Source organism: Leptosomus discolor, chromosome 6 (genome assembly GCF_034619465.1).
Source record: "Leptosomus discolor isolate bLepDis1 chromosome 6, bLepDis1.hap2, whole genome shotgun sequence".
In the NCBI taxonomy this organism is placed as follows: Eukaryota; Metazoa; Chordata; class Aves; order Leptosomiformes; family Leptosomidae; genus Leptosomus; species Leptosomus discolor.
The window spans coordinates 6649418-6673514 of record NC_141396.1 but is presented as its reverse complement, the minus strand read 5'-3'; the positions used below and the strand labels follow the sequence as shown (position 1 = coordinate 6673514).

Below are 24097 nucleotides of genomic sequence, written 5' to 3'. Positions count from 1 at the left end.
GAAGGTAGATCCTCAGCGCCAGCTGTTTTGTTCTCCAAGTCCTTTCCTGCCGTACTGCACTGCTCGCTAACGGGGGCATGGTTGGCAATCGCGCAGTTGGGATATACACAGGGTCTGAGTCTGCGTTGCTTGGCAGCTCCGAATGAATTGCCAAGTGAGTGCTGCTAAGGTAAATCCCAACCCTAAAAAATTAGGCTGCTTCTGTTCATAAGGGCCAGGTAGGGTTACTGCTTTTCTAGTTACTGTTATTTGGAGTCCGGTTTCACAAGCAGTATTTTAGTAGGTTGCTCGGCATCTGCATGAGTTCCCTGAATTCGGTTCACAATATGCTGCACAAACGCTTGTGGCTATGCAGTGCGGGCATGGCACAGGAATAGAAACAGGCAGCTGGGAAGGAGGAAACGATTATTTAAGCTGGCTTTAGCAGTATTGCTGCTGAATGCCACAGCGTGTCAAACCTTCCTCTGAAAAGTTCCCTGTGGAGCATCTTCTGGGATAAGGAAAGGAGAATTTGACCCCCGATTAATTTATTGCATAGGCTTATCTGCAGCTGAACAAGTACATATGCTATTTGAAAAGCATGTTAGTCACAATATAGAAAATGAAGTCAACTAGAGTGATAAGTATTTTGGTTTAAAAATGTAATAATTGAATGGAATATTAAAGTATTTTTTCCATCACAACTTGGTGATGCTTAAATCCTGGTATACTGAGACCACGGGCTTCCAGGCTGAGCAGTAATGTCTCATCATCTTATGTTCCATCCCTTAAACATTCCATTATGACTCCTGTAATGGTTCTAAATGTCTGGAATCTGAATAGCGTTATGCTCTGGCTTTGTACAGTACCTAGCACAGTGGGGGTCCTTATCCATAACTCGAGTTTCCAGGCATGACAGTAATGTCAACAATGCATAATAGTTCATAAATATTGTATAAGATAATCAGTGCCATGAGAAAGGGGAGCAAGAGGGAAGTGATTTAAAAAAACCCAGGGCAGGTTAGACTTTTCCTGCATTTATTTTCATCAGATTCAACCGACAGAGGTTTTTGCACTGAATGACTAATACATTTCTTTTTCATGGGTCAAAACCAGGGTGAAGAGTGACAAGAAGAAATGTATAACACTTGAGTACTTGGCAACTATTGCTGTTCTTCAGGCATTATTTGATGCTCAGCCTCAACAGTATTCAGTATTCACAGCACATAAAGTTAGCCATGCAAAGAATGGAATACATATATTTTGCTACTTTTGCTATTTTACAATCAAATTGCCTCAATACTAAGAAACTGAGTAGTGACATTTATAAATAGAAAGTGTGATAAATCTTGAGGAAAAAGCTACAGTCAGTGAACCCTAATATCATTACAAAGACAACTGGGTGTTTTTTGTTTCTATAACATTAAAATAGAAAAAAAGTCAGGGAAAATAAAGCAACTTCCAAGAAAGCTACTTACAAGATCGATTTAAACTGGCTAAATGATACCAGAAAAAAAATAGACTTTTAAAACTTTTTCATTCTAAAAGACACACTAAATTCCAGTGATCCTAAAATTTTACTTTTCATCCTTTTTAAAAGCAAAAGTCTTTTTTTTTTTGAAATGTGAACTATTTTGCTCTTGAAAAAAAAACAACCTAAATTGAAAGTAAAGAAAGGGAGGTAAGCTCTTCCAAAGGGTAATAAAACCATTAAGTTGCTCAGACTGTTTTAAAATCTTAGTTTGCTGAATATACCTTCACTGAGTTGCTAATGGATTTCCATCCTATTTTTTATTCAATATATTCTGCTCCAATCCCAAGACACGGAGTTAAATACTGTTCTGTAGCTAAAACCACCAACAAGAACAAGTTGTCCTGAAATGTTCACATAGAAGCCAAACCTGTGACCTCACGCCACCCTGATAAAGACACACATGGCTGTGAGGAAGCTTGTTTTATAAACACCTGCACTGAAACTTTCTTTGATCAAACGTAGGTCTAGAGAGGAAAATCTCTTGTGAGGGAAAAGTGCAAAAGCCCACACTTGGGAAAAATAAGCCTGTTGTGTAGATTGCCTTGATGCGTTCTGGCAAATGGGATTAATGCTTAATCAGCCCTTAATCAATGAAAAGACTGAAATGGGGCTGTGGAGCAAAAACTAGAATCTACTGGGTGAGGGACTTTCTGTGTCTCAACTGGTCTGCTCCGTACACTCACAAAATCACTGCAAAACCAGCACGTCTAGGCGATCAGATGAGGAAAAGCAAGTAGAATCTGTTTTAAATTAGCTGTGAATTTTATTACAATGGCCACGAAGAGCAGCCTGTCATTTACCTCGGAGAAACTGCGAGTTAAATGTGGCCTTGGTATACTACAAACAGTATTTTCACTGATGAAGGCGGACCAACCACACACTAAGGAACCTTTTCATGTGTGATTGCACTAGCTTGGTAGCCTGCAAAGTGAAATTTGTAACTGTAGAATAAAAGAATTGCAGGCAGTCAAAACATTCTCATTTATTTTTGCAAATGGTCTCATTGATTTGATCTTAACAGTAAGTGCAACAGAGGGAAATCAATACATTACCCATAAGCCATATAGGATATTGCAGATGTTAACCACATACACATTGCTTTGAAGGGAAAATGTTCCTGTTTTCCTGTGTGCTCAGAGAAGCTCGGTGAAGTCAATGCAAATATTCTCATTGGCCAGTAAGAGGTTTTCATGGGGAAGGAGGAAACAGCAGAGCCTCCCTTCCTTTAGAGATAACTACAGCTGGCATATGAAAAAGTTATTTCAGTGGAAAGCAAGCTAAAAATAAATTCAGGCAAAAATTCTTATGCTGAACTGCTTTCCCTGTTTTTGAGAAAGTTTTCATTTTCTTGCCAAAAGCTAATATTCATGCCAGTGGGTTATAAAACACAACATACAAGTATTTTTCAGAGTATTTAATACGGAAGGTACATTTACAGGTACTTCTGGTGGCAGCTGTTGGCTGTCACAAACAAATCCTCTTTTTATCTGCTATATTGCCAATCAGAAGAACCTCCTGTGTCACTTTTGTTCTGAGGAGGTTCCTCCTCAAAGCATGCTTTCCAGAGTGACTGTTTAACGCATAATATAACCTCTCCAAAAAGCACACAAAAGCCTTTTAAAAAGAATATTTCACAAGGGGAAAGTAACTCAAGAGCCTTTTTTGCATCATAGTTTATTAACCACCTCACACAATTGGGGAGCTATCGGGTGAGTAAATATGGGATGAAGGATTAGGTAGATTAAAAATCTGATTGGGAAATTGTAGAAGCCCTGGTCCATGGACGTGATTTAAGACAGTAAGGGTACAGTGTCATGGATTTGTTATTCATATTCCTGTATTAGTAGGAACACGTGAGAACCATCTGAGTTATAGAAAGAGGCAAACTAGTTTGTCTTGTCTGCAGAAAACCAGCTTGCAAGAAAACCAGCAGGCATGACAGGAGGCCAGCCTGACGGGATGGGGAAAACCTAACTGAGCTGAAATGCAACAGGAAGCATATGGAAGCTCTAAGTGGGTAGGGACGACCTAGGAGGAATACAGCTGCATTGCCTGGGCACACAGGGACGAAGCGCAGCTCGATTAAAAACTGGCAAGGAGGATGAAGGGTAACAAGAAAGGCTTCTAGAGTTACTTTGGCATCAAAAAGGTGACTATAGAAAATGTAAGCCCACTGCTGAGTGGGGTGGGCAACCCTGTGATGAAGGACATAGGAAAGGCCAAGGGCTTTTTTGCCTCAGATTTTACTGGAGGATCTGCTTTCAGGCCTCCCATGCCCCTGTGTCTAATAGCAAAGTTGGGGTACAGAAGTCCTACCAGTGGTAGAAGAAGACTGAGTTAGGGACTACTTAAATAAGCTGACATACAAAAAGTCCATGGGACCTGATGGGGTGCATCCAGAAGTGCTGAGGAGCTGGCTGCAGTCACTGCAAGACTGCTTTTTATCACCTCAACAATCCCATAAACAACTAGACTGAATATACCTTGAATAAATAATACGGCAGCAAAAATTATTCCCAGTCACTGTTGGACAGCCAAATAAGTGATGGTTTAACCTGTCAGTCGAAGGCAAAGCAGCAAATGTCCATACTATAAAATTTGCATCAACTGCACCTGTGAACTGGTATCTCTAATAGCAAAAGAGGAATGAGCTGACTGTAACGGTATCACGCAGGCAAACAGGAGTGCTTCACATATGTTATAGGTTTATTCTCTGGCCAAGAAGATTTTTCTGAAGGTTTGTCTGGAAGCTACTAGGAGCATGAAAGCCAAACAAACAAAAAAATGTTCCATGACTACTTAATCACAGACGTTTAGTAATAAACTCACAATCTCCTCCAATGTCATTTCCAAAACTGGTATCACTCATCCCAAGAAGAGTTGTGTATTTGTCCAATCTATCCAGTCAGTTGTACTTCCAAGTATGGAGCGTTGCTAAATTGTATCATTTTCCACTAATCAACATTTAAACTTGAAATCAAGCTGTGGGCAATCAGGTAATACCGAGAGTGAGAGTGCATGACTGATGGACAGCCTATGATTTCCTTACCATCAGCTACTGACAGTGAATTGCAAAAATGCAAATTTCCTTTTCCAATTTTTCTTCCTATGCTAACTAAAGCTGACAGGCTCATAAAAACACTGCCCAGCTGTGAATGTACGGAAAACACACCGAACGTGAACAGAAAACTACCCAAGGGAAAAAAAAAACCCTGTTCAAAGGTGAACAAGGGCGAAACACAGTCTGTCCTTGAAATCCCTGCACGGAGCTCTGAATTATTTTAGTGGTAAGCCTGTGCAATGCACTACAACACTGAACTATGTGGGAAATGCAGACAGAATAGAGATGATATTGCAAGTGGCAGTGATAAGTACGTAGCAAATGACAGTGCGGACTGACCAGAAATAGAGAAAAGAGAGGGGAGCAAAGATAAAGGGTTATGTTTTGACCCATTGAGATGTTCAGTTCCTAGTCTTAAACCAGAAAAGTTCTGAAGCACAAGCTCATCTTAAAATCTGTTAATGTCCAATCAAACATATTTAATTTATACATCTAAAGTCACGCATACACTTCAATGCTGTTCTAGACTGGATGCTCAGCACCTTCCAAAATCAAGCTCTTGCCTGGGTCTTGAATGTTAAAGAGATTTCTCATTTCTTAATGTCCTTTAGTCACGTGTTTTGTAGCATAACTAATCCGTATGAGTAATATACTAGTGGAGAAAGGTTGTATGAGACAGAAACCAATCTTGTCAAAGAATGCTTTGAAAGTAGTGCTGTTCATTGGTAGGCAGTTTAATAATAACTGGTAAATATTTTTATTCACAAGCTGAAGAAGAGGCTAACCTCCTCAGTAGTCCTTCCCTGGGATGCCAGGTGCTCACCACAGCTTTACTGCCAATTTGTCTACCTCCTCCCCCCCAGCAGTGCAAGGGGAGGGGGAACGGCATTTGTGGGGAGTTCATCACACAGTGTCTCTGCTGCTCCTTCCTCCTCAGAGGGAGAACTCCTTACACTCTTCCCCTGCTCCAGTGTTGGGTCCCTCCCATGGGAGACAGTTCTCCATGAACTTCTCCAACATTGAGTCCTTCCCACGAGCTCTAGTCCTTCACGAACTGTGCCAGTGTGAGTCCCTTCCACGGGGTCGCAAGTCCTGCCAGCAAACTTGCTCTAGGGTGGGCTTCCCACGGGGTCACAGCCTCTTTCAGGGATCCACCTGCTCCAGCATGGGGTCCTCCGTGGGATGCAGGTGGAGATCTGCTCCACTGTGGACCTCCACAGGCTGCAGGGGGACAGCTTGCCTCACCATGGTCTTCACCACAGGCTGCAGGGGAATCTCTGCTCCGGTGCCTGGAGCACCTCCTCCCCCTCCTTCCTCCCTGACCTTGGTGCCTGCAGAGCTGGTTCTCTCACATGTTCTCACTCCTCTCTGGCTGCAAAGGCTGCTGCACAGGGGTTTTCCCCCCCACACTTCTTAAATCTGTTATCCCAGAGATGCCACCACCATCACTGATGGGCTCGGCCTTGGCCAGCGGCAGGTCCATCTTGGAGCTGGCTGGGCTTGGCTCCATCAGACATGGGGGAAGGTTCTAGCAGCATCTCACAGAAGCCACCCCTGCAGCCCCCCACTATCAAAACCTTGCCATGCAAACCCAATACAGAAGTAGGGCTGTTCAGTGGTAGGTAGTTTAATAATAATTGGGAAATCTTTTTATTTGCGAGTTGAAGAGACTAACCTCCCCAGCAGTCCATCCCCCTCTGTCAGCAGAGGCTTCAGCGCTCCCAGATGGAGTGTATCCAAAGGGATTTGGCTCGACAAACGGAAGCAGAAAGCTCTGGCAGGGGAGGGCAATTCCTAAAAATGGATCTGCCACTGACAGAACAGACTCATTCTGGAATCTCTGCCCTGAGCTGATAGTTCCCATACCCCAGCTGAAGATTCCCACTCTCCTGTTGTGTGACAAGTTCATGGAGCCACTCTGAGTGGGTGGGTAGAGTCCATAGCAGGGTCTTACTGTCATTTTCATATTGATTGTAATTTGTTCTTATAAGACAATATTAATCATTTCAGTTAAAGTCTTTATGGGTTTCTCAGATAATTAGCTCAATGTATATGTAAAAGCCAAAAGGCTTACATTTACACAATGAAATGAAGGCATGGTACCACTGAATAAGGTGTTTAGTTGCACTGTCCAGAAAACAATGACAAAATACTTTAGGCAGGCAGGTGTGTACAGCTGACAGCTAAAAGAGATTCTTCTACTTAAGGAGAGTTAACTTCTCAAAAATCTGCCTCACCTCCCATCTTAGCAAATCTCAGACCCAAATGCTTCTCAAATTTCTTTATTCCTTAAGGCTTCACACATTTCTCTGTGAAAAGGGGAATGCTGCAGCTACCGCCACTACGACGCCTGCTGCCTGTGACTCATTATCTAACTAAAGTACTTTCCCTCTGCCCTGCTCATAGTGCAAGGCAGGGAGGAGACAGAGAAGAGAGAAACTCAAGGATGTCTTTCAGCTGTCAACTGCCAGCTTCCCTGCAGGGTCACAGAGTGGCTTCTCTCCAGGAGAACCTGCAGCCAGGCTTTTCCTGAGCTGAGCATTTGAAAAACCTGAGGCTCTTGCTGCTCCTCACCCTTCCCTTTAGGCAGCTATAAACTGAGAGAAGGGCACGGCTTGCTTTGCACACCGGGAGCTTTCAGTCGGAGACACAAAGGATTTCCCATTGCAGTCACAGATCTGCCGTCCCTTTGGTTTACCTGAAATTTCCCAATGCCTTCTGTACTCGGGCTAGGCTTCATTGTATGGCACTAGGAATGTATTTCACTTACCAGTGAGAAACTAGCACTATGTTGTTCTGCTAGGGAACAAGCCTAGTCCATCACTGTACTGCATTTCTGTGTACATCTGAGATGCCTCTGAAAATATGTGACATTGTGCTTATGGGAAAATCAAGAAGAAACTCATTCAAAGGAGACATATTTATTAAAATGCTGAGAAGTCATCTAAACCCTTCTCTTGCCTAGTACCGGCAGGAGTGATCTGATTTACCAGCATTCCCAGCACTCTACCAGTGGCATTGACTGCTACGTACAAGCATCAGGCAGGACAGTGCTACACTGGAAGCTGTAGGGCATTCACAAAGCACAGCTTTTTCAAAATTGGGATCTGTAGCCAAGAAATAGCGTGTCTTTCTGCACACCTGCCCTGGGGAAAACGTTAAGAGATACCAGCATCTATTATCAAATCAAAGAGTTCAGTTCCATTCATATCGTTCCTATATTATTTGAGTGTACTTAAAAGAAAAAAAGCAACACCAGAGGTCAGACCTTATATTTGAAAGAAAAATCTTAAACTGCTTTCAGAATAATATAAAGCCTGTCTAGAGACATTTGAAAAAAAAAATTGATCCTTCCTTTAAGAAAGAAGTGTAGATGGAAATAAATAAAAAGATGAGAAAATTTGTTTTCTGATACTATGTAAAACTACTTACATGCCCCACTAATTTTCAAGACATCCTGAACCTGCTCCCAAATGGCTGTGTGCACGCTGGGGTGCTTTTTGGCTATGTCCATTTCTACTTCAGTTTTATAGGGAGCGGGACTTCTGTAAACCAACCAAAACTCTGGAAACCCGCGGACAAGCGGCCAGTAAGGCTGGGAAGGGTCTGTAGCTGGGACGAGTTTGCTGGTACATTTTCCAGTGTTGCCTGGAAAGGAAAGAGAGAGTGTAATTACCCTTCCATCAGGAGGTGCTTCTTTCTGTATAAATATTTAAAATCATGAGTCCTGTGCTATTTCCTTTCACCACTAGCTGATATACTATACCAACTCCTGCCTGTTTCCACCGATTATTAAAGTCGCTCCCTCTTGGGAGAAGCCGAAAGAGCTCGGGGGAGGGACACCGCCTTGGTGGTCACCGCTCCGTCCGCGGCCGCTGGCTAGAACCTCCCGCGGCTCTGCGACTTGTGCCGGTGAGGGCCTCCAGGCCCTGCGGGGGCCCCGCGCTTCTCCAGCCATCCAGAACCGGCGAGACCGGGCCAGGGGGAGCCGGGCCCACCGGGGAGCTAGGCCGGGCCTCCCTCGCCCCCGGCGGGACAGCGCCGAGGCTGCGCTCTGCCCTCACATCCTGCCGCCCCCCGGCCCCGGGCGTTATCGCCGGTTAAACCCGCCGCGGTGCCTCAGCCGGTTCCCCTCCCCGCTCCTCACTGTCTCTACGGGCACCGGGCCCTCTCCCTCCCCGCTCCTCACTGTCTCTACGGGCACCGGGCCCTCTCCCTCCCGCTCCTCACTGTCTCTACGGGCACCGGGCCCTCTCCCTCCCCGCTCCTCACTGTCTCTACGGGCACCGGGCCCTCTCCCTCCCCGCTCCTCACTGTCTCTACGGGCACCGGGCCCTCTCCCTCCCCGCTCCTCACTGTCTCTACGGGCACCGGGCCCTCTCCCTCCCGCTCCTCACTGTCTCTGCGGGCACCGGGCCCTCTCCCTCCCCGCTCCTCACTGTCTCTGCGGGCACCGGGCCCTCTCCCTCCCCGGCCGGTGCTGAGGGGAGCGGCGGGCGGGGGGCGGAGCCCCGGCGAGCGGGAGCCCCGCCCCTCGCCCTCCTCAAGCCCCGCCCAGCGCCGCCCTGCACCTTTAAGCGCGCGGCAAAGGCGCTGACGGGCAGCGTCACGTGCGCGGCGGCGGGGCCGGAACCCGAGCTCGTGCCCGGGCGGCTGAGGAAGCGCCACACGCAGGAGCGGCGCCGGGACGCGCTGGGGAACCTTGCGGCGGCGCGCGTGCGCGCCCCCGCGCTCGGCTCGGGAGCGCGCCCCGTCCCGGCCCTCCTCCTTCCGCCCGGCGGGAGCCGCGCGGCTGCGGAGCGGCGGGAGCGCCCCGCTCGCCCTCCCGCCCGCTCTCCTCCTCGTCTCCCTCTCGCCCTCCCGGCGGCGGCGGCGGCGGCGAGCGAGCATGGAGCTGTTCCAAGCCAAGGACCACTACATCCTGCAGAGCGGGGAGCGGGCGCTGTGGTGCAGCCGGAGGGACGGCAGCCTGCAGCTGAGAGCCGGTGAGCCCCCCGCCGCCGCGGCGGGGCCGGGGCGCGCCTCCGTGCCCGCTTCCTGTGTGGGGAAGAGCGGGCCGGGACACCCCCACGCCCCCCGCCCCGGGGTGCCCTGGCCGGGGGGCGGCGGCGGCGGCGGCTGACAATGGCCGTGAGAGGGTCGCTGAGGGGAAGAAGGGCGGTGGCGGAGCTGCCCTCCGAGGGCTGGCGGAGGGGGCGCCGCCGAGGGCGCCCGGTGGCGGTGCCGAGCCGCGGGCGGGGGGCGGCGGCGGCGGGGCTCGTGCGCCAGGGGCCTCCCTGGAGGTGCCGCGGGTGGGTCCTGTGGGGCTCAGCCCTGCGCGGGCGGGGGGGCGGCCGCCTCTCTCCATCGCCCCGGTGGCCGGAGGGCGAGCCCAGGCGGTGGCGGCGGCTGCCCGGGACGCGGGGGGGGGGACACGACACCCGCGGCGCCGGAGGTCACCCGTGTCCTGGCACTGGTGGCGCGGCGAGGAACGGACCCTCTGCGGGCTGAGGAGCTGGGTTCCCCTGCGGGATGCGTTGGTTTCTCTGCCAGATAAAAGTCGGGGTGACCCTGCCGGCTCGCCGTGCGTCACCTGGGTGGTTCATCGTGTTGAAATGCCTCCCGTCACCCGTGCGGGAGCATCCCTAAATAAGAAAGGGCCATCTTGTGTTGGTGTCAGCCTTATATAAGTGATGCTTGCCAGTGTTTCTGATAAATGGTGGTTGCGTCTTCGAGCGAATGTGTTCCCCGGGCTCCTCTTTTGGGAGAAGCTGATGGGGTGTCTGCGCTAACTTTTGGTGTCTGTGGGTGGTGTAAGTGGCCATTACAGAGGGGGGCTACGTGTGTTAATATCAGGCTGCAGACAAGGTGGAGGGAACAAAAATTGTAGATAGAATGAGTTGCGTTAAAGGGAATTTTGAAACAATGGTAGTTATAATACCCTGCTTGCGAGGTTATTTAGTAAAGGTGTCTATAAAATGAAATACCATCCTTAGATATTAGCTTGCTTTGGGAAACATGTGCAGCTTAGATATAAAGGACTGTGGTGTACTTGCTTATAAGTTAAAAATACTTTAAACAGCTGGATGTTTCACCAAACATGTGGCAGGTTGCACAGAAGTTACAGCTTTCTGAATCTGGGATCCATGTTATGCTGCAAAAGCCAGTTAGGCATGCATATGACCAGGTTGGCTGGCTGAGTATAGTACGCTTCATGAGCTTTTTAAAAGGCTGGAAAAACTTTATACATAAACATTAAATACCATTGTTATCTGTGTTTATCCGCAGAACTGTTTTTCATACTGGTCGTGTTATGTTTTCATACTTGAGTCATGTCTTGTCAGTGTAATCTGTTTACATCTCTTAGGTCAAATTGCAGCCTATTTTAGGTCAATGGGACTTATTCTGGTCTAGCAGCTTCACTTATCATTGAAAGCTCAGCAATACTTTGATTTATAAATCACCTCACAAAATACGTGATGTTAAGGTAGCAAACAATACTGCTATTCAATGAAATGCATGTTCTTGTGGGGAAAACCCCCCCAACAACGCAGTTTTAAATTTGCTATAATCATCTGCACAGGCATAAAAGCTCTTACTTGACTCAGAGCAATAGAAGTACAAACTAGCGGACTGTATTTCTAGGACATTGTTGTTTGAAAGCTTTAACTTTCAAAGCATTGATCACTTGTTTTCATGCAGCCATCACTGTGATTTTTTTTTTTTTTTCTTGAAGTCCATTAACTTCGTGGAGGCTTTGCCAGGGTCCAGCAGTCTGTCTGCATGCTGTTCAGCAGGATTCTGTCCTTAGCCTACCTTTAAGTTTTCAGCCAGTATACATGTGATCCCCATTGTGTGTGACCTACAGATTAATGAAAGGTGATATGATATTGAAGTCTCTTAGTCTGCTTGAAACTCTGATTATTAGTCATGCTTTCCCATTTCATTGTGTTTGTAGTTTTGTTTTTTCAACCCATTCTGGATCATCTTGCTGAAAGTGGGCTGTGGGGCTGTGAAATGAAATACCTTAGTATGTTGGAAGTAAAACCAAGAAAGAAACAATTCTCTCACAAGAAGTATTTCTTGGATCACTATCCTCAAGCTTGCGATTTTATTACATTTGACCATGTATAATCAAGGCCACTGACCGGAAATGAGTAAATGGATTATCCTGTGATGAGTCACTGCCATATTAAAAAAAAAAAACAACAACCAAAACCCAACAAAGTCATAGCTTGTGTTCATTGACATGTTTAATAGTCTGTCAGAAGGCTGTAATCTAACTATGTATCTTTACTTGTTTTTTTGGAGGCCTTGGTTTTATTCTGTCCCACAGAGGCTGCTCTGAATTAATCTTTATACATCCATGGATTGAAATAGATAATACTGGCAAATCTTGCAAAGTATTGCTTTATATGATTGGTCTGAATCTAAAGAGCTGATGCTGAGCTTTGATACTCTCCTCCCTCAGCTGTAGAGGCATTTTCAGAAATTTGTTGATCTTGAAAGCTGTATTTCTGACCTCTTTGGATCACAGAGAGAACAGCTTGAATTAAAAAAGGCAAAAAACCTCCTTGGTAAATATTTGCTTTAATGAGGTTGGCCCTAGTTTGAAGGATGTCTGCCTGTGTTTACAAGATGTTTCTGGTGGTTTTTTTCTCTGAAGTGAAAGCACTAATGAGTCACCTGCAGGAAATCCATGAATCATTTGGCATCATAGATTTTTGTTGGGAATTTAGCTGTCTGCAGTGTAGTTTTTTCAGTGTAGTGGAAAAAAGTGCTTTGTTCAACCATGCTTTAAATACCTTACATGAGGTCTTGATCAGGATTTCACTCTCTGTTTGTGCTCTGCCTGGCTGTTCCTGACTGGTAGTTCTACACAGATCACAAACATCACTTTATTACTGTTGTTGGTATAAGTTATGTATTTATATATGCATATGTATACACATAGAGAAAAGAGCAAAAGTATCAAAGACACTGAATTCTTCTCACTGTTTTCTTATCAACAGAAAAAGGAATGAGACTGGCTTATGGGGTAAAAACTTCTATTATCATTATGTTGGCCTTGACAATACTCCAAGCAGTAATGCCAGACTAAATAAGATTGGGAGTAGTTGCTGCTAAAACCATTACTAGTAGTAATGCTGGTTCCCACCACCCTAGAGAAAGAAACCTACAAGGTATTTCGAGTGATACAGATCGCAGTTACTCTAACACAACTTCTGGGGACTTCATGCTCAAAGACTCCTCTGCCTGTAAGAGTAAGGTGGTGTTAAGATATGTCTTGCCTCTAGTTATAGATCCAGAGGTAAATGAGTATTTGTTTTAAACACTTTAGGAAATTCTAGTGTTACAGTACTGTGTTTTATCTGTTGAAAATGGTTGCAACTGAAGCAATGTCTCTTAAATATTTTTCTTTTAATGAGGTATGTTCCCAAACAGTATTTTCAGAGTGTTAGGGGACAGATTTCAGGTCGGGTGTCCTAGTCTGATAGTGTGAAATCTTCTGTGAATCACAAACCATAAGGATATCTAATATTTTAGCTATGTGTACTTGCCTTATTCCTCAAAGACGTTACAGGAGTCATGTAGAAATTACTTGTCAGAACTCCTGAGCTGTTCTTCATGATTATAGACTGGAGGAGAAGAGTAGTTCCTTTGTGTGAAGTCTAATGCCTGCAAAAGCTCAAGTGAAGGCCTTGGTCTAATGAATGGTGTAAGGAGCAGTGCCACTGGTACCGACTGATGTATTGGTAGGTTTAAGGCTACAGAGTAGTCCTGAGCATGGCTTCGAGGGATGGTGGCCCAAGTGTTAACTCATGCTACTGAATGAAGTGTTTCGTACAAAACTGAATTCCTGAATTTCAGTAGTGACTCTTGGAAACTGCCTATCTGTCCTGGAGAATGAATTCCAGAGGAGGTAGTTGTAGCTTTAGAAAAATTCGCTCCCTATTTCAAGTTACTTCGTAAGGAATCTCAAGCTTTTTTTTTTGACAGGTTTTTTAGCTGTGATAGTTACTGAACTGTTTCTCACCCTCGCCTGCTCATTCTGCTCCCTCTTTTCTGTACTCTTTCTTAGTTGCCAGCACAATGTACTTACGGTGTATGTGACAAACCAGGTGTCAGAACTGATCTGTATTAGCTGCAACCCAGCAAGAATGTATGCTTAAAAAATCTTGAGCAGTTCCCTGTTGTTGCTTGCTCCTTTTTGCAAAAGACAGCAAAGAGGACTAGGGGAGAGGGGTGGGCTGCTGTATGTCCTTCGTCCTTTGAGTATTACATACATTAGTCAATTTTGTAGCTTCTGACTGTGAGGAGAGATCTTAAAATGTATTTACAGAGAGAAATTGCTTTCTACTTTCTTTAAATAAGATCTATTTTGTAATTCCATCCATGATTCTTTTTATGGAGCATAGTAAACCTAAAACTGAGACTTAAATGGGTTGATAGTATGCTACATCCTAACCTGGTGAGAATTAATAAATCTTGAGGTGAGATGTTTCTTGTTTAGCTTCCTGTTGAATCTTAGTAGCAGATGACAGGTTGAATATAATAAGAGTATTCCTTTTTTGTTTTGTTTTGTTTTTTTTTTTTCCTTGCATGAAGAGGTCTGGAAATGCTAAACGTGTCCCAACTCAGATGCATAGGTGCCTTGGAATTCCTGTCTGCACTGAGGTCACTTTAGGTTTTAAATACATGAAAAGTCTTTTAAGGTTGATGTGCTATTGTGTGTTTTTTTTTTTTGTGATCTGAAAGTTGCTCGCTTTATAAAGAAAAGCTTTTTTTTTTTTTTTTCCAGAATTAAAATGAGTCTAATTCAGGTGGATTTCTGTGGCTTGTATTCTGCTAGCAGAGGTTAGGCTCATCTTTGATCTCATGGGTTAGTATTAACTAAATGGTGAATAGGAAATTGCTGACTGCAACTAAAACATTTAGAACAGGAGGCACTAAGAGGTAGCAGCCTTTCAATTAAGAAGGGTCTGCCTCTGTCTCAGAGGCATGTGGCTTTTCAGCCTGTGAATACTGTTCTTATCAGGTTCTTTCACAGCTTAACAACGTGGGTGATATTTCAGCTGTATGTGTGAGGAAGCATTAAAACTTGAAGTGACTTAAGTTTCAAACTGCCTAAACTGCAGTAGAAGGCGACCGTTTATTTGATATGCCTTTCAAAACAACTATTGTTGATTGGAATGTGATTTTTTTTTTAATGGTCTTTAATCAATACTATTAGGCATACAGGAGAGACTCTATGTTGCTGAAGTTAAGTCCTGGAGAGAATGGTTAATGCTGTTATGGTTAATGGTAGCTGCTTAAGCTGAGGGGCTTTTAAGACAGTTGTCTGAAGGTTTTGGGCAACTTCAGGAAGTGATTTGGTGGGCAGAGGGGCGTTTGCTGGTAATGAAACATGGAGACTGACAGGAAAACACTTTCTCTTGCTGCTCTTCCAAACTGCTGTGCTGCATGGCAGCTGCCACAGGAGCCCTGGGGTGCCGAGGGGCTCTGCAGTGACTTCCACTAAAATACTTCCCTTGAACTGTGAGACTGCTCAAATGGTGGTTTAGAATTTTCTTTTCAAAGCAAATTCTTCAGTGCAATATCAAACAGGTCTCAAATATAGCTTACTTAAATATTGAATGTGTGTTTAAGAAACTCATCCTCTTAGGGTTGTGTATTGAAACTCGGGGCCTGGAGTTTGGCAGACTGTACTCTTCCCCCCCCCCCCCCCCCCAAATGTCTTAAAGGTTTGAGGCTACTGAGAAAAGCTTTTTTTTTGTCACTGTTTAGAGGTTTCATGATTCGTGTTTAATGTTATAAAGAACATGAATTTTTAATATACCTAGAGGTTTCTAGAGAATGAGAAGCAAATTGAGTTACTAAATTTGTGTCTTGAGTGTTAAACTTGCTATTTTAACGTAGCTCTGTTCACTGAATGTTCTGGATTTGTTACAGAAATGCGTATGGTTGTTCTAATTGAGAAGTTCACATGCACAACCAAATCTGTATTTCTTGAAAACCCCCTGTCCTGGTATGGTAATCTATTTTGATCTAGGATGATTTAACTCTTTATTTAAACAAACAACAACAAACTTTTCTCAGTTTATTTTCAGTCGTGATTTGGCCATATTACTTACTCTTGCAAGTAGAACTTGCAAAAATCCTAATCAGGAAATAGCACTTGTAAGAGAATATGGAAAGAGAGCCCACTGAGGAGGGGTGTGCCTATGGGTATGTGGAGGTTTTTCCTGGGCCTCCATCTGTTTACAACTTGTGAAGTGCTGTAATTCCTGGCTGTGGAGTTAACACTTCCAGCCGATGGTCATCAGTTCCATCAGCTGATCATGTTCTACCTGTATCCTTATTTGTTAAAATCATTGCATTTCACATGCCTTCATACGGAATGAAGTAATAGGAACAAGTATGAAGAAGAGAAGAAATTGTTGGGTGGATTTCTAGAGGAGAAATTTGGAAATAGTACAAAAATCTTCATGAAAGCTCTGCTTCAGTAAACAGGAATATTAATGTAATCAGTTATATATTCTTGTTCCGAACACCATTAATTCCTCTCCTGATTAAAAACTGGGAGACTACTTTTTTTCCCTGAAAAGCTGGATTGAGATGAATTGAATTCTGCTTGAAGGCTTAGGTTCTTCCTTTTAAGGAAGAGATCTTAGTTGCATAGAAGCTGTGAAACAGTGGTCATTGTGTCTTTGAAAAACTGAAAACAAGCCATTTGAACATACTTGGAACTTGAAAACTTATGCTCTGTTTTGAGAATGTAGTAAGTCTTTATCTCTAACCTGATGGAGGGTAGTAGGTAAGATCATGCTGAAGTAAATCCCATAAGATGCCAGAGTAGTGCAAAACAGAATTCTGAGCCACATCTAGAAGTATAGGACCTTGCCCAAGAGGTAGTTGCAAAATGTAAATGACAAATGTGCTGGTCTGTCTATAACTTAACTTTCAGAGTTTTTTTTTCTCCTTCTGTTTCCCACCTAAGGCTGTTGCTTAAGTTTTTCCCTATACTGAAATGTCTTCTAGTAGTGTTTAGGTGATATATTGCTTGTTGTCATTTGAGTCAATAGTCAATTTGTCTCCAACAGTTAAAGTGGTGTGTGTGGCATGAAGTCCTTTACTTTCTGTTCCTGAAACATGTGCTAAATTTTTGAGTAACTCCCTTATTTAGTGTTTGAAATGGTTATTCCCAATCCATAATTCTTTCTCTGCTTGGAGTTTGATTAGTTGGGCAGTCAGAGGAAAGTTAATATGGAGTGAGGGGGAAAAAAAAATGTAACAGTGAGGGAAAAACCTTATCTTGCTTAGACTTGGCTCACCACAGCTATACCAGTGTTTGTCATGCTTTTAAGAAGCATTAACATAAGTCAGTTCAGTGACAAAACTTATTTTTCATAATCTTGAAATCCTTCTGCTCAATTAATGTCTACCTAAATCTTTTGAGGATGGGGTAGCTTTCTTGCATTCTGTTTTGAGTATAGCTGTAACTGTTGAGCAAACTTCTTAAAACAGCGTATCTTCAGAATGAGTGAATGTAGTATTTAAACTGCCAGCTTTGCACATAAGTTTGAATATAATCTTTCTTTCTCCCGTCTTTCTGATAATTTCCTTCTTCCAAAGTGAATAGGCTTAAAAAATGTGGGCAACTTGCTGCTTTCCTATCTTTAAGGGTATGCCTGAAACAATGAGCTTTGTTTAAATACAGCTGAAAACGGGAATGTGTATTGGTCTGTAGTGATATTAATTAGAACAGTGTTGTTACTTTTAGAAGGATAAAAGGTATTTCCTTACCTGTATCCTCTCTGAGAAAGTATGTGTTTACTAGCAGAGTTCAGCAGTGGAGAAGAATAAAGGGAAATTCTAAAATAAAAAAGAAAACCCACTGAGCTTCAGTGGCTTAGCACCTATTCACATTTTAAGAGTTACTGCTGGTCACTTACCAGAATGGTCTTTACTGGTTTGTGGAGGGGGTGATTCTAGCCTCAAGCGATTGAAACTCATCTAACAGCTTGTTGCACACATTTAACCACCTACAGCAGAGGTCTCTAAAGTGGGGTGCACAAGAAAAGCCATTGGGTTGTGGGAAGAAAATATTTTATATATTGTATAAAATAAACAGAAAATAAACACCACTTTAAAATTATCCATTTAAAACTTCTATTTTGTGTATATTTTATAATGTGCATAATAGTATAGTAGGACATGTATAATTTTATTTATGAATTTACATACATTTGGGGTGCATGCTAAAATATTTTTTTTACTGATGTGGTATGTGATAAAGTTTGGAGACCACTGATCTACAGGGTCACATTCCATTTGGAGGGAAGGTGTTTCATCTGGTATCAGCAGTTTGTTACCGCTTCTAGTAGAGGAGTTCCTTGCGCAATTACTTCTAATACTGGATACTCTCCAGACAACTGAATGCTTTCTGTGTGTTTTTAAGTTTCCTGACCCATGCCTGGTGTCTTGGGGGATTTTATAATTGTGAGAGAATACAAAGAAGTGTTCTCTATCAAAATGAGTTGTAAGGATTCACTTTTGTTAGGTGCTTTCCCTGGGACTTGTGTCCTGCTTTTGCAGCTATAATACAAACTTGCATTGTATACTCCCATCCCCACTGCTTTAAATCTGTCACTTGACTTGCACTTGAACTGTTTCTGTTCATCTAGTCTAACTTTGAGATACTGAAGGAAAGTGTCCAAAGAAACCAAATCACTGTTTATTTTTTTTTCTTGGGACACAAGTGGGTAGATGTGCACTTTGTAGTGTGCAGTGCTTCTGCAGCTGAGACAGGCTGTCTGTGAGAAACTTGCCTTGAATTACTGCTTCTCATTACTGGAGGGTGAGCAGGCTTTGTAGCAAGGCTGTAAGGTGTAGTGGCAATGAGAAGACTGACTGGGATTTTTTTTCAAATCCTCCTAGTGTAACCTAGCTGTAGGCTTCCGAAGGGGTGGTGGTGGGGGGCAGATTGGGGAGTAGCAATTTAATTTCTCTCTCATAAAGCAAAGCATGTCAATTCTAAGTGATTGAGGGCTCTCAAGACTAACACAGACAGAGCAAGCTGTGTAAATGACAAAGATAATTGCAACTGGTGATTTGCTGAAGGGATAACTTGTTTAAAGTTCAGGGGGGTATGCAAGTAAAGTCAATGCTTCATGACTATTAGGAGCTTGTGCTTGTAATACTAAATGTCTTAATACTCCACCATCTTTCTGCAATTATAGTAGCTTAAATATAAACTTAAATCTGTACTGAAAGGAAACTTAATTAGCCTAAGTTTGTTTGAGTAAGTAGTACTTTATTTCCTACAAGAGAAAGAAGTTCAAGTTTATATTCTTAAATCTTCCCAGTTAATTTGTAATCTCTTAATCCTGGCTAATATTTCAGAACATTGTTCAAAGATGAGCTGGAACTGGGAAGCAGACTTTCTTTTGAAAAGCCACAAGAGGTCATAAGGGTGAATAGTGCTAAAAATAAAGTCTCTCTGTTGTCTTTGATCTACAGCAGACACATTTTAAAGGAGAAAAAAAATACTTAAAAATAGTATTGAAGTTTTCTCCTAAAAGTTAACATTTCAGGTGTCAAAAGTTACATTAGCAGAGCTGAAAGATTTACTTTGGCTATTTATAGTGCATTACTCAGGTTTTACCTTTTACATATATACGGCTATTGCTTGTGTTGAATGGTGAGCATGTGTGAGAATTGCTACTCTGTCAGGCTATGGAAAGAGTTTTTGAGAAATGGCATATATCTGTGATATATCTGTGTTTATACACTTACATATAAACTGAGCTTGAAGTGCAGCAATGTTTTGTTTGTTTTTATACTGAGTACACTGACAGGAAATACTTTCTAGCCAAGGTCCATTCCTGAAAGCCACCAAAGTTTGAGGAAGATCAGAGGAGTATACTCCCTGAACTATAGCAGGATTGGAAGAGAAATAGTTATAGCTATTTGATAGATTGAACCAGGCAGCAGCTCAGTAGTAAGGGCTGGATTCAAGTGATTACAACTAAAATCTTTGTTCTTCCTGCCTTCTCCCCAAAGGAAGCTGACAGCCTTAAACTCTTCAGACTTGCCTGGAGTCATTTAGTGTTGAGCAAGTGGCTTATACCAAAGCAGCGGTTTGTTTTCTTATCAGTGCCTGACCTGGGATCAACTGCTGGCTGTCGACTGGAGAAAGAGCTAGAAAGCAGTTTTAGCTTTTAGTGCTCTTCCAAGTTGCTTGTGTCACCTTTTTCAGGGTTATGTTTGTGTAAACACAGAGAATTAAAGAAACTTTATCTGATATTGTATGGCCCTGCATCACTGCTGGTAAGCTTTGTGGGGAGGTGGTGGAAGTAATCACATCAAAGCCAATTTTGTTCTGAATTTGTGACGGAAGTTCTATTGTGCTGCAACTACAATGCTGATACAATCACTGCAAATGGTAAATGTATCATCAGTGGCCGTTAATTCTCTGACGGGAATGGGCAAAAAGAGGCCACGCTTATTTCAATAGCTTGAATTTAGTTAGTGGGGTAGGGGAAAGAATGGGCAATTTCGTACTTCAGGACAGAAACTTGGTGAGAAAGTACATACCTCAGAGTGTGAAGGTCACGTATTAAGGCCTGTCAAACCCTGGCAATTCTTTCAAATGAAAACATGCTGAGGACACCAGAGAACTTGAGTCAGGGAAGATCTTCCCTAGGGCTCAGCTCACTAAGTACACAGCTTCCTACTTTCTGGTTTGAAGGACAATGATTGTTTTGACAGTGCTCATTATCACCAGCGGATACTGTAAGAAGTCTGTTTTCAACAACATTGTGTTGCAGTTTCAGGTTGCTAAATCTTCATTCCTGGCTGTCTGAGTTTGAAGAGATCACTAGACGGCTAGTATGACATCTATGGGAAGATAAGTCTATGGAGAAATGAGTAACTGTATTGATAAGATGTATTTTTGCATTAGGTCTCAAAGCATTCAGTCTGGTTTGGGTGTAGAGGAAAGTCCAGTGTTTCCTTTGAATAGAGCCTTGTGGTAGTTAATTCTTATAAGGCATTTATTTTGGAAAAAAAAAATAATTTAAACTTGCCACGTGTTGTTTCAGCATTCAGCAGTCAAATATGGCCACATGTCTTCTGTATGCTATCTGAAAACTTTTAACTGAGGATTTTTAGTTTTGTTTTATATGGCTACTTCCCCCTTTGCTTTAAGAAGGTGTAGATACCTTCTGTAACATGTATCGCTGCCTACCAACTTGTGCTGCCTCTTAAACTCTGCTATATTTTACAGTTGAAGACTGATCTCCTACAGGCTTGTAGCTCACTTTCTTGGATCTCTGTATACTTAAAAACATTACATAAGCAAAGATTAGGTGGTTCTAACTTTCAGACCTACAAGATGGTGCCTGAAGATGGCCGCTGCCAGAATTACCGGACAGACTAAGTGACTGCAAGGGAACGGTCTTGAACAATTTTACTGTATTAGACAAAAGTCAGGGACAGCTTCTTCCAAAGCAGAGTAAGTAGGACTGCACTCAACATGAAAAACCCTTATTCTTTGGGGGTGGGTGGGGAAACAGTAGTTAAACCTTTTCATTTGGTTCATCCATCTTGCACTTCCGGAGTGTACTCTGAGGGCAAGAGTTTCATATCAGTATTTACTGTAGTGACATTTATTCAGCATGATTGGGTGTTGGCTCTGAGTCGAGCTGTGGCTGTCCTGCAGGAAATTGAGCTGTAACCAGTAAAAAAGTTCTAATCAGAAAGCCGAACCAGATGTGTTTTATTTAATTAAAACAACTTGCTTGCTTCTATGCTGTCACACTTACTTTCCTATAGAAAGTTCTCTAGAAACAGTGTAAGAAAAATAATCTTGGGATACTGTCACTGGAGAAAGTCAGTGTGATTCCACAATTCATATTTCTTCACAGCCTACAGGCATGTCTCCTGTAAGACTCCTTGGCATCTAGGTTTTCTTGGACACTGAAAAAAAAACAGGTTAATCTCCTCAAATATGCTAAATATGTGTGTAACTTTTTTCCTATGCCCTGCCTTCTCCATAGAAAATTTTCTTGAAACAGTCAGCCTTCACTGTTAGTGGCTTGATAATCGCACTTATCTCAAGAGCGAGTGCTGCCCAGCTGGTGGATCCATGTTTGCTGTCTTTAAACTGTTAAGGTGTAATGTGTATTTAACTCCAAATGCAGTATCTTTTTCCACTCAAAGCTTGTCTATTGTTTAAGTGAACGTAGGAGTCAGAATTTAGCCAGTTCTATAGCTAGGGAGAAGTATTCCTGTAGAAGTCTTGGACACTGTGTGCATAGGGCTACAGATGTCAGAGTAACCCACAAAACTACTAGAACAGCTACATAAGACCCACTTACTCTACAGTCCCTGATACCAGTTTCCTTATGTCCTTTTGCAGATAAGTCTAAACTATTGTTTCCTTGTATTTGTAATTAAACCTCTTGTTTTCTCATTTTTTTTTTCTTGTAAGCTACTAAAAGAAAAACCTCACTTACTGTCCAGAGCTTTCCTACTAATAATATCTCTTGTCATAGCAGGGCATCAGTGGTTTAAAAAGCCTTAGATGGTGTACTGGCTTGCTATGTTTGTAGTAGCTGTGGTAAACCTTCAGTGATTCTTTGAATTCCTCCTGTGCTAGTTTTTTTTGGCTGCTTGTTGTATCTAGCTGGTTTCTAGCTCTCGCAACGGAATATGTGGAAATCAATTGCGAAGATGGGAAAAAGAAGATGAAGTCTGAAACAATGCAGCTTTAGAAAATTCCTGGGGGTGAAGATGAAACTCTGGAATTGTATAGGCGAACTGGGAAAGAAATTGGAAGATTTGGGAGTGATGAAGGCTGCCTGTGTTCCTCTTTCCTCTAAGTTTAATAGTACAGATTTTCCACTCAGCATACAGATGCTTTTGCATGTTACTTGGACTGAAACTGAACTCAGGCTGTCCTAGAACCTGTTTCATGTGAGCGTGAGTTTTTGGCATACAGATCCAAGATGAGTTTAGGTACTTCAGCAAGGTTTGAGGGTGAGTCAAACTGTTCACACTGTCATAGCCACTGTCACTTACTTCCTTGCGCTCACCTATCTGTATGTCTCCTTAAGAACTTCATTTAATTACGCCATGATTCATACTAGGTTCTGTACAGACCAAGTAACTGTCTGTAGCACCAGTCAACTGGTGAAACAGGAAGAACCAGGAGTTTCTCCTCAGATACAGTGTGTTAAATGGTACAGCCTAGTCACATGTATTATTTGTAGCTCTACACTGCCTCCTGCAAATTGCGCTTTAAATTCTGCTACCGTGTGCTCTTCGTTCTTGCTTGTCTGCATACAAGCTCATGTGATGTATCCCATTTAAATGAGTTCAGTTTAGATCTATCCTGACTTAAACCATTTCTATTGTATCTCAAGTAAAAGCTTGTATTTTATGATGGAATTAGCTGAGTCTGGTTTACTACTAAATGTTATGCTGAGAGCTAGGAATAAATGTGCGTTCTTGGAATAGCGAAGTCTCAATTACAAATGTTTCAAGGAGGATACAGTGTTTGAAAATAAGGATGTACAAAATACCAGACTGACAATCAGTTATCACCTCCAGATCTCAGACTTCCAAGAAATAACTCAGATCTTGTAAAGAAAGTGTGTGGGTGGGTGATTTGTACTCTTCTGTATCTGTAGATATGTGAGTTTGTTCTTTCACGTGTTCATCTACTTATGCTGGGAGATAAGATGCTTGTCTGGATGTTAAAACTGGAGAAACTCTTCCACCTTGGAACAAGTGAGTTTTAGTAGGTGATAACAAGCTCCTTGTCCTTCCTGGTATGGAAAAATCTGTCTCCTTTGCTTTGCGTTTGGTCTCTCCTACACAGGTATTAGTTGCTTTTAAGGATTTGTTTTCACTTAAAAGTTTGGATTTATGAAACTTGTTCTTTCGCACAGTCTCGAACTCTTGAACAGGTACTACACCACTGTTAAACTCTTACTGAGTATTAATAAAGTGTGTCTGTGTGACCACAGGATCCTCCTCATGTTTATACCGTGTTACTGGCTTGCATCAAGTGATGGCTTGAAGGCGTGCTGAGAGGCGTACCCTTCACAGATCGGGAAGTTGATAGTTTGGCCTTCCTGCTTTCTCTTCTACTTCCTATGTGGTTCACTGGAGTATCTTAACAGCAGGAGAACTAGAAACCTAAAACTTAATTTTGTTATTCCATGTAGTTGTTGAGAGTATTTTAACAAAAGTGTGTGTGCACATAAATAGAAAGAGGATGTGAAACCAATAGTAACTGGATAGGTATGGGGAGAGCTGGGGCTGAAAGTTACCATCTGCTAGGTTTTTGAAGATCCATTATTAACTTAATGACCTGTACTCAATTTCATTATAACCATGTAAAGTTTCAGTTAAATTACAAATTGTCATGGGTTTTAGAAGAACTAAGCCTGCAATAAAATTGAATTACTGTAGCCCCAAACAATTCTGTATTTTTTTTCTCTCCTGAAATAGCTGGGGTAGGGCTTTAAATT

At 42.8% G+C, this 24097-nt stretch overlaps 1 protein-coding gene across 9 annotated transcripts in view; it reads left to right on the top strand.

Moving 5' to 3' along the window:
- The first annotated feature begins 9462 nt into the window (after positions 1-9462).
- INPP5F (inositol polyphosphate-5-phosphatase F) overlaps positions 9463-24097 on the top strand; it is a 43065-nt gene continuing 28430 nt past the window's right edge. For all 9 annotated transcript variants that reach the window (XM_086467512.1, XM_086467516.1, XM_086467513.1 and 6 more), the window contains exon 1: positions 9463-9559. In XM_086467512.1, coding sequence (XP_086323638.1) covers positions 9463-9559 — 97 coding nt within the window. The remainder of the gene's footprint in view (positions 9560-24097) is intronic.